Raw genomic sequence first — 14,345 nt, 5'->3', positions numbered from 1 at the left:
GAAAACCCTGAACTGCTTTTAAGCAAACTGCTTTTCTGACCACAAATGGACACTATGTGGTAATTTAAAAGTGATTTCAATGCTGCTTGGTAAACAAAGTAGCTATACAAAGTTCCCTTGCTTTCTCTGTGAATGGGACAGTAGAGACAGAAAGCAACACTACATAAAAAAAGCTTGGTCCTTGAGGGAAACCTTACAGGTAGGGGTTAAAAATGTTGAGAGGAAAAGCCTTGTGGATCCGAAAAAGGTGTTACTTCCACCACTTCATATTAAGTTGGGGCTGATAAAACAATTTGTTAAGGCATTGCCAAAAGAAGGGGAATGTTTAAGATATCTTTGTGGAGAGTTTCTTGGCTTAGCAGAGGCAAAGCTAAATGGAGCAATCTTTGTCGGACCAGACATTAGAAAACTAATGACAGGTCGCAACTATGTGGACAAAATGGAAACAGAAGAAAAGGCAGCATGGATATCTTTTAAATTAGTTGTTACCGGTTTCGTAGGAAACAAAAGAGATCCAAACTACAAGACATTCGTCGCAGACATGCTCGACAACTTTAAGAAGGTGGTCTGTAACATGAGCATTAAAGTCCATTTTCTCCACTCACATCTTGACTACTTCCCTGCAAACCTTGGTGATGTAAGTGAAGAGCAGGGCGAAAGATTCCACCAAGACATCAAAGAAATGGAAAGAAGATATCAAGGAAGATGGAACGTCAACATGATAGCGGACTTCCGCCGGATGATAAAAAGAGATGATCCTCAACGAGTTCACAGCAGGAAAAGCAATATAAGAAGCTTCGACTGAAAGCGAAAGCGTTATTATAAGGACTTATGAGCTTAAAGAGAAATGGAAGAGTACTAGAAATGTAGTATAGAACATGATTTATAAATAAAATAAAATTTTATAATGTTGGAAAAAATGTGATAAATTGCTTAAATTTTGTTGTTATACCCAAAAATACTCCTTTTCTGTGATAACACCTCACGTGATACAAAAAAAATGGATTGTAGTTTTTAAATCAGCGCTACAAAGTACATAAAAGTCAGTTATCAAATTTCAAACATCATTCAAAAAATATTTTTTTGCAGACCTGTGTTACAAATCTTACGATACCAACTGAAATCTTCATGTCAAGAGTCAGCACTACCTTTCTGTGGGGAGGACAATACTACTTCCTCAAGACTGCATGGTTGTCCACTAGATACTTGTGTATTTTCATATACTGCTCAGCTTTTGTGCGTAAAACTGGCGTAGACTTCTCTTCTGATGAATTATTAGGACTGTCTTTAGGGACTGTGAGGAGAATTTTTTCTTTATTGACCAACAGCATATTATTTAACCTTTGTGTGCATCTGCTCTATTTTATATTGTTAATATAAAAAATTTTAACAACTTATTCTTGGCGACAGCGCAAAACACTTTGATTTTTAGAGGGGCGAAGGGGGGCTATGTAAGTGGCCTGTTTATATGTTGTCAGCGCTATAGACACCACCGAAACACGCTGACACCACTCTGAGCCCTCGACAAGAGATTATGTGGTTGGATGGACTAGCAATTAGCGAGTACATACAGAAGTGTATGGACATGTTTTTCTTAGTAGAGACTCTGTGTTGGTAGGACACGCAATGTAGAGTGAGATGAAATTTCTTATACGAAAAGATGCAAGGAAAGGTATGATAATGGATGCATGGTTGGTAATGGTTACGTAGTGGAATTATTGACAACTATATAATTTTTGGAACTGGATGTCACATGAATAAGGTAAAATTTTCTAAATACATTGTTTACTCTTCAACAAAATCTTCCTTTTGCTAACTGTATGACTCCTAGTAGTTAAAGTCAATACTAGTCAGAATCCTTTTATTTAACCGGCTTTTGTTGCTACTTGCTGTAATTCCTGTAGTTCGTGTTATGAAGACTTTATGTGTGACTTATGAAAAAGAAAGGGCTTTCCACTATCGGGATCCGTGATGGAAATGAGTTTAGGCAATTAACACGGCTGGAGGTAGTTTCATATATCTTTAATTTAATGTTTTTTGGATTTGAATTATTGTTAGGATTTCTTGCAATTCAGGGCTATTCTTCTGCATTAATTAATGGAAGTCACGTTGTCAAGGTATAGCAGTCAGATTGCGTTGGGCTTGTATATTTTGGGTGATAAATGAATAGATTGTGAGTTGTCTTTGTTAGGGAAAATTCTGTTGGGCTGTGTCTGATAAAAAATAATTAAAGACTTAGTTTCAAAATGGATAAATGAGCGAGAGTATACCGTAACTGACACTTTCTTTAGTGCGGACCTGGTGTTGGACTGATGTTGTGCAACATCATTCTATTTGGAACCTTCTCGTAGATTACGTCAACCTAAGAGGATATGACATCTGAATGTAAGAATTTCTTATGAACATTTCGCCAAATTCTGCTCCAGTCTGTCCATGGCTAACTCCTGTAAAGTGGGTGTACTGATGGACGCCGAAATACTTGCTAGTACAAAAAAGCTGTAGAACGGTGGAGGTGTTTCTCTCACAATGTAACTTGCTAATAATGAAATACGACTGCCATAACGTTGCGGGGATTCTGTTTCAGGCATGAATAGCGACGGATACGAGTCGAATGGCATAGAGGCGTTGAACAAAAATTTAGTTACAAAATTCCATTAAATGATAGGAATTGAAAATCTCGAGTAAACTATACTGTAATACATTAGAGTACTGCGCATACCCAAGGGGCATTTGTAAATGGATGTGGCTGTCGCTGGAAAGGTTAATGTCAGACGACCAGATTACCCAAGCAGCGGCTGCCTTAAAAATACCTCGGTCGGCGCACCCGTAAGATTATCCAAAAGGCTAGCATTTTCTTCATCCATTGTTTATGTGACGTATGCTTGGGTTTGGCTGAGATGCACAAACCGAGCTGCGTACAGAGCGTGACATGTGGGAACTACCTGTAGCAGGGGCGATTTTTGCCAGTTAACGATGGCGCCGCTATTCTCTTCATGACCCTGTATGAGCTGTTGCGTAAGACGCAGATCTACTTTGCCAGCAAGGACGACGCTGAGGTCGTCATTTACGTGAAGCCCCTGACGTCAGACCGTAGGCGCCGCAGAAGTAGTTCAATGGCTCACCCATGTAACGTCGCCGATAGCGGACATCCTTGTCTCAAACGTCGGTGGAAATTTACATGTGACGTGTGTGACTGATAGGCCCTAACTCTGGTTTTGGTGTGCAAAATACACTGAACGAAGTATGGCTCAAAGCAGTAAGTCAATAAATATTGTCTTAGGTAGGAATATTCGATGAGGCCGTAGACCAGGGCTTTTTCGCATTTATACAACGATTCTGTATAGTGCAAGAAACTCTCATAGATCGACTAAATACCGCGCTAGATTGATAGTATCCCAATATTTGCTGGTGAATGTCCGCATTCGTGCTTTAAGTGCCCGAGTGTATAGTTTGAAGTTTGCGTTAAGCCACGTAATAGTTCGACAATTCTGCAACATTGCTGATTTGGATTCCGTGGCTATAAGTACCGTTATTCCCTCAATGAAAGTCTCCGGTAATCGTATACTATTTGAAACTTCATTTAACCCTAAATTACTAAACCCTCGTAAAATTTATGGTTGCAGTTGGTACAATTCACCGTTCCCGTCAGTCTGGTATTGTCAGTATAGGTTGTAAAACAGGACATTTTGTTCTTATTTTGTATGTGGCACACCACTGGTGACATAATTGTAATTAATTGGTGCATAAATTATAAATTATATCCCCTTTGAATAAAATATGGAGTAGTAAGATTTCGATGGTTTAGTATCAATGCAAAATGCCTCACCCCCCCCCCCCCCCCCCTCGCAACTGACCCCTTTAATGTTCTAGGGTCAAGACCTGCAGGTGATGCGGCCTCAGTAAGTGCCCAAATATCCTATAAAAGCTCGTAAGGATACTGTCTGTTCCGTACGCCTTATCAACTAGAACTTTGCTTAAGATCTGCGTTCGATCTTCGAGGTCGAAGGGTTGAGAAAGTCTGGTGTTCGCGTCCTCCACGTTCTGCGTATAGTCTGGGGATCGAGCAAGTCACGTCGGAAATTGTATGGCAGGGGCAACTACGGCAATGTAGGGTTCTTGAAAATGCTGGATTATGTAGTCTTTAACTGCGTTTTGTGTGTTATGAACTTGTCTGTGCGAATCCACGAAAATGACGATGAGTTGTTATTTACCTCGATTGTATTCCTTAATTACATGACATGTGCTTGTGCTTTGAATTAATTCCATCCCTCGAGGTGACTACATATCCTTTTGCTGCTTTGCTAGTAAGGTGGACTATCTTAGCCTTGTAATGTTGTGATGCGTGGTAGGCTCTCTTGTGGATGGTCAGAATCTTCATATCGTTCTCTGAGCGCTGTGAAACAAACTGAGTGTGTCGTCGCCTTTGGGCCTTCGTCCAGGTACAATGCTTTCAAAAATTAGCAATTTTCGGCTTGGAATATCTGAGACACCATTCATTTCCGCTTTTCCATCTCGGCCGGGAAAAAACGCGTCTGTCCCAAAGGGCTGCTATCCATTGGTATAATTATCCCACTGTGCGGTAGCTTGTGTTTAGCAGCCATGAGTTTCTGGTTCTGTCAGTAGGTGGACACTCTTGACGCTAGAGAAAGCGACAGGCGGGATGCTCCGAGAAACTAAGTGGTAGTGTTTCACAGTCTATTATATCCAACAGGACTTACATGTAAGAGTATATAGTATCAAGACTTCTAACAACAGCAGTTGTGACGTAGCTTTAGGCTGACTGTAAAAGATCCATTAGCACCACTCATCCATCAATTAGAGATTGGTGCAGTAATTAAAATAAGGAATTTGGTCCCACTGTTCGAGCACGCAATTAAAATGACCCACCACAATCGTATACGGTCCGAAATTTGTGAGGCGTTAGGTTACATGCACTTTAAATAATTGCATTCTGTCGCTCCGAGCTCCAGACCCTGGTAGTGCATAAATGTTTACAATTTGTATGTCAAAGAGGCATGTGGTGCCTCTACCAGCTAGGAGCAGAGCCTGAACAAGACTGTTGTACCGGCTTCTGATACCATTGTGATAATCTGGTGAAATTTGCAACTTCAGGAGAGCATAATTCGTGCAAAAAGGCCACATCAACTGTTTCTCGTAATTTCTGTCATAATTCAAGTAAATCGATGGCAGAAAATACCCTCGTCACATTTATAGTTTAAGGCAGGTGTGGGTAAATATCGGCCTGCTAATGGTTTTTGTGCGGCCTGCCAAGACAGTCAGAATTTTCATGTAACTATTTTTACCTTTTCTCAAATGCAAAGTTAACTAATGCAGGGCCCCTGAGCCAAAATTATTGCCCATTCCTGGTTTAAGGGGCATCAAAAAGTTGCAGTTTAAAGGCCATACTGGCATCTTGTCTACATTTCGATGCTTTTATACCCGCATGGGAATCACGCTAGGTTGTATGTATGCTGCACCAGTACACTCAAACGGAAACTTTTTGATCCCTCCTTATAGTTAAATGATACGTTTGTGCATTCATGATTGTCGCCTAAGCAGACACTTCTTCAGAAAGGGAATCTTTGGGTCACACTGCAATTCCGGAGATGAAATTTTATTTTGCTGTTATTCATGATTATCGCCTAAGCAGATACGTCTTCACACTGGGGAACCTTTGGGTCATACTGCAGTTCCGGACGTGGAATTTTATTTTGCAAAAAAATTATTCAAATGGCTCTTAGCACTATGGGTCATCGGTTCCCTAGAACTCGCAACTACTTAAACCTAACTAAACTAAGGACATCACACACATCCATGCCCGAGGCAGGATTCGAAACTGCGATCGTAGCGGTCGCGCGGTTCCAGACTGAAGCGCCTAGAACCGCTCGGCCACACCTCCCGTCTTTAATTTTGCAGTTATGTTCCATTAATGAATATATATTCTCAGCTGCATGCGTCTTGGTATCGTTTTTAACTGACAGCTGAAGGTCTCCAGTTTGTTTATTACTTGATTTCCCAACTTTTCGTTGTTTTCTATCCTCTTATTTGGAAGTATCCGCTTGTTTTGATGCCATGGCTCGTTTAGAACTAGACTGTCTGTACCGTGTATCTAGGTGAGAGAATGACGTAGCATTGTCTAATGACTTCGTTTTATGTATTGGTGTAATTGCACACTTTTGACTTTCAGTAGTTACTAGAATTTGACATTCTGTTGGTGATTCAGTTAGAGCCATGTCTACGTCACGAAACGTAGTATATTCCGTTCTTTGCTGAAAATCTCCCGATTGTGTGTGAGGCTGCAAATGGAACGAAGTTTGTTGTATCAGTGCCTCGTTCGCCTGTGAGCTAAGCGGTTCGACTGTGGGCCTGTGGGCTATCCTAAATTTTCGTGGCTTATGTTTTTGCGTTTTGCCCGTAATCTGTTGTTCAAATGTTCAAAACATTGCTCTAAGCACTATGGGACGTAACATCTGTGGTCATCACTCCCCTACACTTAGGACTACTTTAAACCTAACTAACCTAAGGATATCACACACATCCATGCCCGAGGCAGGATTCGAACCTGCGACCGCAGCAGCCGTGTGATTCCGGACTGAAGCTCCTAGAACAGCTCTTTTTTTCTTTTCGTTGCGTTTGGTCTGGGCGGACGTCACAAGACATCCGTTCAAGTTGATCGTTGATTCCCTTACTCAGTTTTTTATTACAGAGGGAGAGCAGCCCTGAACCTCTCGGCCACAGTGGCCGGCTGTTCTAATGTGTTGCTAGCCCGAATCACTAGTTGTGCTAAGCTGTTAGTCCCGGCAGCATATGTTGGTTCCGTTACCGTTTTATGGTGCATAATTCCAAAGCAGCCAGCGGTACTGATACTGTACCTTGATAATTTCGCTCGAGTGAGTCACAAAACCAACCTTTTCTTTAGTCTTGCCAATGAATCGTTGACACACTAGTTCTAAGTTAACTTTAACAGGAACTACGTTCTAGAGCAAAATTGAGATCCATATACAGGATGTTTCAAAAATACTTTTACCGACTCTGGGGGCAGGCTCCTTAAACCAAAACAAGGAAAGCATTTGAGCAAACATGTGCACTGTAATGCATAAACTACGAACTATGAGCACTCGTTAATCATCGCTATTATGAAACTGTAAGTAGGCTGTTTAGGTTTTTATATTGGTAACGCCACGTAGCGCTCTGTATGAAAATCACTGGCTGTGCTGTGTGCAGTCTGTGGCTGGTTGGCATTGTTGTAATACTCGCCATTGTAGTGTTGGGCAGTTGGCTGTTAACAGCACGTAGCGTTGCGCAGTTGGAGGTGAGCCGCCAACAGTGGTGGATGTGGGGAGAGAAATGGCAGAGTTTTGAGAGCGGATGATCTAGACTTGTGTCCATCAGAGACAGTACATTTGTAAGACTGGATGTCATGAACTGCTTTATATATTATGACTTTTGAACACTGTTAAGGTAATTACACTCCTGGAAATTGAAATAAGAACACCGTGAATTCATTGTCCCAGGAAGGGGAAACTTTATTGACACATTCCTGGGGTCAGATACATCACATGATCACACTGACAGAACCACAGGCACATAGACACAGGCAACAGAGCATGCACAATGTCGGCACTAGTACAGTGTATATCCACCTTTCGCAGCAATGCAGGCTGCTATTCTCCCATGGAGACGATCGTAGAGATGCTGGATGTAGTCCTGTGGAACGGCTTGCCATGCCATTTCCACCTGGCGCCTCAGTTGGACCAGCGTTCGTGCTGGACGTGCAGACCGCGTGAGACGACGCTTCATCCAGTCCTAAACATGCTCAATGGGGGACAGATCCGGAGATCTTGCTGGCCAGGGTAGTTGACTTACACCTTCTAGAGCACGTTGGGTGGCACGGGATACATGCGGACGTGCATTGTCCTGTTGGAACAGCAAGTTCCCTTGCCGGTCTAGGAATGGTAGAACGATGGGTTCGATGACGGTTTGGATGTACCGTGCACTATTCAGTGTCCCCTCGACGATCACCAGTGGTGTACGGCCAGTGTAGGAGATCGCTCCCCACACCATGATGCCGGGTGTTGGCCCTGTGTGCCTCGGTCGTATGCAGTCCTGATTGTGGCGCTCACCTGCACGGCGCCAAACACGCATACGACCATCATTGGAACCAAGGCAGAAGCGACTCTCATCGCTGAAGACGACACGTCTCCATTCGTCCCTCCATTCACGCCTGTCGCGACACCACTGGAGGCGGGCTGCACGATGTTGGGGCGTGAGCGGAAGACGGCCTAACGGTGTGCGGGACCGTAGCCCAGCTTCATGGAGACGGTTGCGAATGGTCCTCGCCGATACCCCAGGAGCAACAGTGTCCCTAATTTGCTGGGAAGTGGCGGTGCGGTCCCCTACGGCACTGCGTAGGATCCTACGGTCTTGGCGTGCATCCGTGCGTCGCTGCGCTCCGGTCCCAGGTCGACGGGCACGTGCACCTTCTGCCGACCACTGGCGACAACATCGATGTACTGTGGAGACCTCACGCCCCACGTCTTGAGCAATTCGGCGGTACGTCCACCCGGCCTCCCGCATGCCCACTGTAAGCCCTCGCTTAAAGTCCGTCAACTGCACATACGGTTCACGTCCACGCTGTCGCGGCATGCTACCAGTGTTAAAGACTGCGATGGAGCTCCGTATGCCACGGCAAACTGGCTGACACTGACGGCGGCGGTGCACAAATGCTGCGCAGCTAGCGCCATTCGACGGCCAACACCGCGGTTCCTGGTGTGTCCGCTGTGGCGTGCGTGTGATCATTGCTTGTACAGCCCTATCACAGTGTCCGGAGCAAGTATGGTGGGTCTGACACACCGGTGTCAATGTGTTCTTTTTTCCATTTCCAGGAGTGTAGATTGTTTGTCCTCTATTAAAATCTTTCATTTGCTAACTATGCCTATCAGTAGTTAGTGCCTTCCGTAGTTTGAATCTTTTATTTAGCTGGCAGTAGTGGCGCTCGCTGTATTGCAGTAGTTCGAGTAACGAAGATTTTTGTGAGGTAAGTGATTTGTGAAAGGTATAGGTTAATGTTAGTCAGGGCCATTCTTTTGTAGGGATTTTTGAAAGTCAGACTGCGTTGCGCTAAAAATATTGTGTGTCAGTTTAAGGACAGTCATGTATAGTTGTTCAAAGGGGACGTTTCTTCAAAAATACTTTTACCGACTCTGGGGGCAGGCTCCTTAAACCAAAACAAGGAAAGCATTCGAGTAAACATGTGCTCTGTAATGCATACCCTACGAGCTATGAGCAATCGTTAATCATCGCTATTATGAAACACGTGTTTTCTATCCAACAAGTGCTCATGGATCCTAAGATATGCATTCTAAAGCCCACGTTTACTCGACATTTTTTCCTTGTTTTGGTCCATACTACCTTTTCCCGAAATATGGAATGCAAAGAACTTGCACTAGAAGATACGTGTTTCACAGTATCGCAGATGAACCAGTGCTCGTAGCTCTTATGCATTTTAAGCATTTTAGAGAACTAATTTACTGTGACTTCTTTCTCATGTCCTGCTAGCCGGCCGGGGTGGCCGAGCGGTTCTAGGTGCTTCGGTCTGGAACAGCGCCACCGCTCCGGTCGCAGGTTCGAATCCTGCCTCGGGCATGGATGTTTGTGATGTCCTTAGGTTAGTTAGGTTTAAGTAGTTCTAAGTCCTAGGTGACTGATGACCTCAGAAGTTCCATAGTGCTCAGAGCCATGTTCTGCTGTGAAGAATTTGTCCCAGAAGTTCGTAAAATTATTTTTGAAACACACTGAATACACTGATAGCCAGAACATTACAACCACAGAGCTATTATCGATATAAACCCGACCAGGCGAGAGCTGCGGCACCCGTCGAGGAACGACTGCTATCATACACACTCACGGCGTATGTAGTATCAGTGAGCGTGCTGTCGGGAAGTAGATTGGGGAAGGCGTGCGGTCTGTTTAAGTTTGACCGAGGACAGATTCTGATAGCCTGGAGCTAGGTACGAGCAGTTCGGAAACTACATGACTTGTAGGGTATTCAACGAGTTCTGTGATGAGTGTTTTAATGCGTGGCGAAACCTAGGTGAAACCACGTCCAGACGTCGTGGGATTGGGCGGCCTACCCCTGGCGTCGTAGGCTGAATATACGGGTAAAAAGAGGACAGGCGGCGAACTGTGGCGGAACTAATATACTTTAATGCTGGGCAGAGTACAAGTGTACTGACCACTCCTAACAATGGGCTCAAGCGGCCATCGACCCATGTGGGTACTACTGTTTACAACACGACATCGGCAACTGTGCCTGAAATGGGCACGTGGGCATCGGCACTCGACGTTGCCGCAGCGGCAGAGCGTTGCACGGTCTTATGAATCCCGACACCTTCTACATCATGCTGATGCGAGGGCATGCATCTGTCGTCTTCCAGGGCAACCTTGATACCCGTACTGTGGTACAGAGACAACCCAGCTGCGGCTCCATTATGCTCTGGGGAAGATTCACGTGGGGTCCAGTAGAGATCGTGCCATGACGGCCAAATAGCATCGTACACTGCTTGCAGACCACGTCAAAATATTGCTCCACGTCACAAGGCCACGAGTGATGGTATGATGGAGTGATTCGAGGAAAAAAGTGGCGAGTTCCAAACTGACATGCCTCCCCCCACTCAACTCGCCAGATCTGAAACACACCTGGGATATGATTTTCGTGGCGTCAAAGCACATCCCCCCCCCCCCCCTCCCCGTAATTTACAGGAATTATATGCCTTTTAGGTGCACACGTGGTTCCAACTACCTCCAGCAATCTACCAAGGCCTCGCTGCATCCACGCCGGCGCTGTTATCCGTGCCCAAGGTGAACATACCGGTTGTTACGTAGGTGGTCATAAAGTTCCGGCTGATCAGTTTATCTGCTGCAGGAAAACCTAGTTTCATAATACGCCGCTCGTCTGTCCCGGTTATCCGCTGTTTAGCGCAACCATACGGGAAGCTAAATCTGAACGTATTCTTCCGAAGTTCTTCCATGATCGCTATGTGCTCAGTAGGCGCGTATTTACAGTTGCTGTCGTGGAACGACTTAGTCTCAGTACTCTCCTGCGACATGTTCGTCTCGTCCGACCGACGTAAACACAGCACGTCCTCGTATGCCGACCGCAGCAGGCAAACTCCCGCTTAGCAGTCAGCAGACGTAGTTACCCAACGATGGTGAAGCTGCTCCGTGCCTGAAGATTTTGACCACACATTCTACTCACTGTCCTCCTTCCAAGATGCAACATTTCTAAAACGATTTCTAAAACTATATTATCCAACTACGCAGTACTTTACTCGTCAAAAGCTAAGGAACGTCTTTAAAGGCGTGCGTCGTTTCATTAAACATATTCCAAACAATAAATTGAGAAACAGAAAAAGTTTTTACCTGAACCCTACTAATGCTGTGGAGTAACTTTTATTCGATGTCTTGAGTAGTACTTGGGTCTGTGTTACGTAATACATCGTTCATAATCTGCAATTTCGCGTAGTATTTATCTGATGTCTGTAATCTGTGGATTGGAGACTGAAAGATTTCTCAGAATAATCAACATCTCAAACCCAGATAGAGGGAAAATATATTAAAAAAACATCCATCAGCCTGATACCTGACTCCATTTTAACGGAAATATGGAATCTTCAGAAGAAGTACTCAACTTAATGGACAAACTATGCAGCACAGAATTTAGGTTTAACATATCTAGGCTAAAAATGACTCAGAGTGACAGAAAAGAGAGTGAAGGAGGCCTGACATCCAAAATGGCAAACAACCTATGACAAGACGCTTTGATACCCATGTTTCAGCGACTTTAACAGTGATCTTCATACTGCGCTGAGGAATGAGAGATTAGGGGTCCACTGTGTACCAAACTGCTGAGTTTTTCGTTGTGTACAGTAGTTTCTTCGTCACTTGAATGTAAAGACTATAATTTTAGTTCTGTGTTCAGGGAAAAATAAAAAGAGACAATTTTTTTCTTTTCCATCCAGGGTTCCTTTATGCTAAAGAGGAAGAAAAAGTTTTGAAAATATAATATCCTAATGGTATATTAAAAGCAATCTGCAAGTTAGTGCTTTACTCTCCTGTTTATTCAGAAATAATTCATTGTTTTTCGACGATGCTGCTTTCTTAGCCGCTTTAAAAAAAAAAAATTGCCGGCCGGAGTGGCCGATCAGTTGTAGGCGCTACAGTCCGGAACCGCGCAACCGCTACGGCCGCAGGTTTGAATCCTGCCTCAGGCATGGAAGTGTGTGATGTCCTTAGGTTGGTTAAGATTAAGTAGTTCTAAGTTACAGGGTACTGATGACCTCAGAAGTTAAGTCCCATAGTGCTCAGAGCCATTTATTGAAAAAAATTATAGTATTTATTTCAATTTTTTTCCCCAGTAGAGCAGATGTTCTCTTTATTCCCTTTCAGGACCTTCAGAGAAAAGCATTAATTTCGGTATAATTAGCTGCAGCGATTAGAATGACGTTTATTTACAAAAAATACCTAGAGGAACAATTACGTTAAAAGATACAGGCTTGCACCAATTAAGACGATTTCATGGCGAGCGCAAGAAGTGAAGTAGCGAAGAAGAAGATACAGACTTGTATAACAATCAAGAATGATCTCATAAGATATTGTTATCGATTAGAGCTTACTTCAGCAAAAGAAGAGCGCCGGTGTAATATTTTTACGTAGGACGGAGAGAAATTTCTGAAACTGTGCGTCTGCATCATAGAATTTTATGTAAGAGAATAAGAACTGTGAAAAAGGATAGAATGAAGAACTGTGAACATTTAAAATCTGATGTTACAGAACAATGTCAAACATTAAACAGAAAAGGAAAAAAGGAGAATGACGGGATATAAGAAATAGCTCGGGAGGAACACATACCAGAATAATGGACGGGAACCTGCTCTACGTTGTAAAGTTTCCACGAAAGGGCAGTAGTCTGTAATGGAGGATAAACGCAAGAATACAAAATATAGGTTAATGAGAATTCTGAGTACAAATATTATGCAGAATTGAAAATCAGCTTACGGTAAGAAGATATAGAAAACACACGATAAAAACGAAGTACTAAGCGAAGGTTCTCTGAGAAGTAAAGCAGAGACCTGAAACACTAATACTACTGGCGAACGAGTAATAAATTTTACCACTTTTCCTGATGTAAGTTGTTTCGTTAACAGTACAGTCATGCGTTAAAATATAGAACTTTCCTTGCTGTACAATGGCACTCTGGTGGACGATTATGGGAATAATTTTTGGAATTACGTTTACGGCAGTAGCAACGTTAACTGTAATATAATACCACTGAACACATCGGAAAGCTATATCAAACGATCACAATTCTTCACAACGTATTTTTTCACCCTATAGCGGTGTGTGTGTTCTTTTCAAACTTTCTGGCAGATTAAAATTGTTTGCCGGACCGCTACTCGAAGCAGGGACCTCGACGTTTCTTCTTACCCAATGAGCTATTCAGGCACGATTAACGATTCTTGTCATTTTTACTTCTGCCATTACCTCTTTCCTTTTTTCCAAACTTCACGGAAGGTTTGCTGCAAAGCTGCTCTAACTTCAAAAAACCTACTGGAAAGTTTACTGCTCTTCACTGTCGCACCCGTAATGCGGTACACCGATATCGGCTGTGTTAACGTCACTGTCGCATTAAATGAAGCAGCAAGAAAGCGTCTAATGACGTGGACTACTCACGATCTCAGCTGGATAACGGCGACTCGATACCGCGCCGATCCACAGGAAGATGGCTGCGAACAGCAGCGGCAGAGATGTGTGCATGTCGGCTGGCGGCTCGCTACTGCCCGCTCTCTCCGGTACGGACCCCGCTCGCAGCGAGCGGAACAGGTATCCCGCTTCAACATAGCGTCACATTTCGTATCTGCTGTCTCATGTTATCGAATATTACTACGAGTTATCAGTCTATTACATCTGTCGTAAGTTGATTGATTTCGTTAATATGACGATCATCTACAAAGATGTATAACCACGAAAGGAAACAGAATAACAAGTGTTGATACATATTGCATATGTAACGAAAAAGCAAAACTGAAGTAATTTAGCAGGTGTCTCTCGGAAGTTACTATTGGGACCATTTTTATATTCATCTGTAATGCTACTGGAGAGTAAGTGTACCCGGTGCAGACCTTCACAGGTGCCACTCCTGTGATCTCCTAAATTTCTATCTGAGATTTTTGACAGACCTGCCTATATTGCCATATTCCCCTTGACACAAAGACCTGTCCTAGTCGTGCACAGTTTACAGTACACTCACTGTGTTTACTCCTTCATTTGCTCCGCGAATCCAACAG

General features: G+C 43.6%; 1 protein-coding gene across 1 annotated transcript in view; it reads right to left on the bottom strand.

Moving 5' to 3' along the window:
- LOC124622336 (venom carboxylesterase-6-like) overlaps positions 1 to 13,823 on the bottom strand; it is a 125,601-nt gene extending 111,778 nt beyond the window's left edge. Inside the window, exon 1 of the mRNA XM_047148013.1 lies at positions 13,732 to 13,823. Coding sequence (XP_047003969.1) covers positions 13,732 to 13,815 — 84 coding nt within the window. The 5' untranslated portion in view covers positions 13,816 to 13,823. The remainder of the gene's footprint in view (positions 1 to 13,731) is intronic.
- Positions 13,824 to 14,345: the final 522 nt, after the last annotated feature.

Source organism: Schistocerca americana, chromosome 7 (genome assembly GCF_021461395.2).
Source record: "Schistocerca americana isolate TAMUIC-IGC-003095 chromosome 7, iqSchAmer2.1, whole genome shotgun sequence".
In the NCBI taxonomy this organism is placed as follows: Eukaryota; Metazoa; Arthropoda; class Insecta; order Orthoptera; family Acrididae; genus Schistocerca; species Schistocerca americana.
Note: the sequence above shows the minus strand (reverse complement) of the source record. Positions and strands in the feature narration are given on the sequence as shown.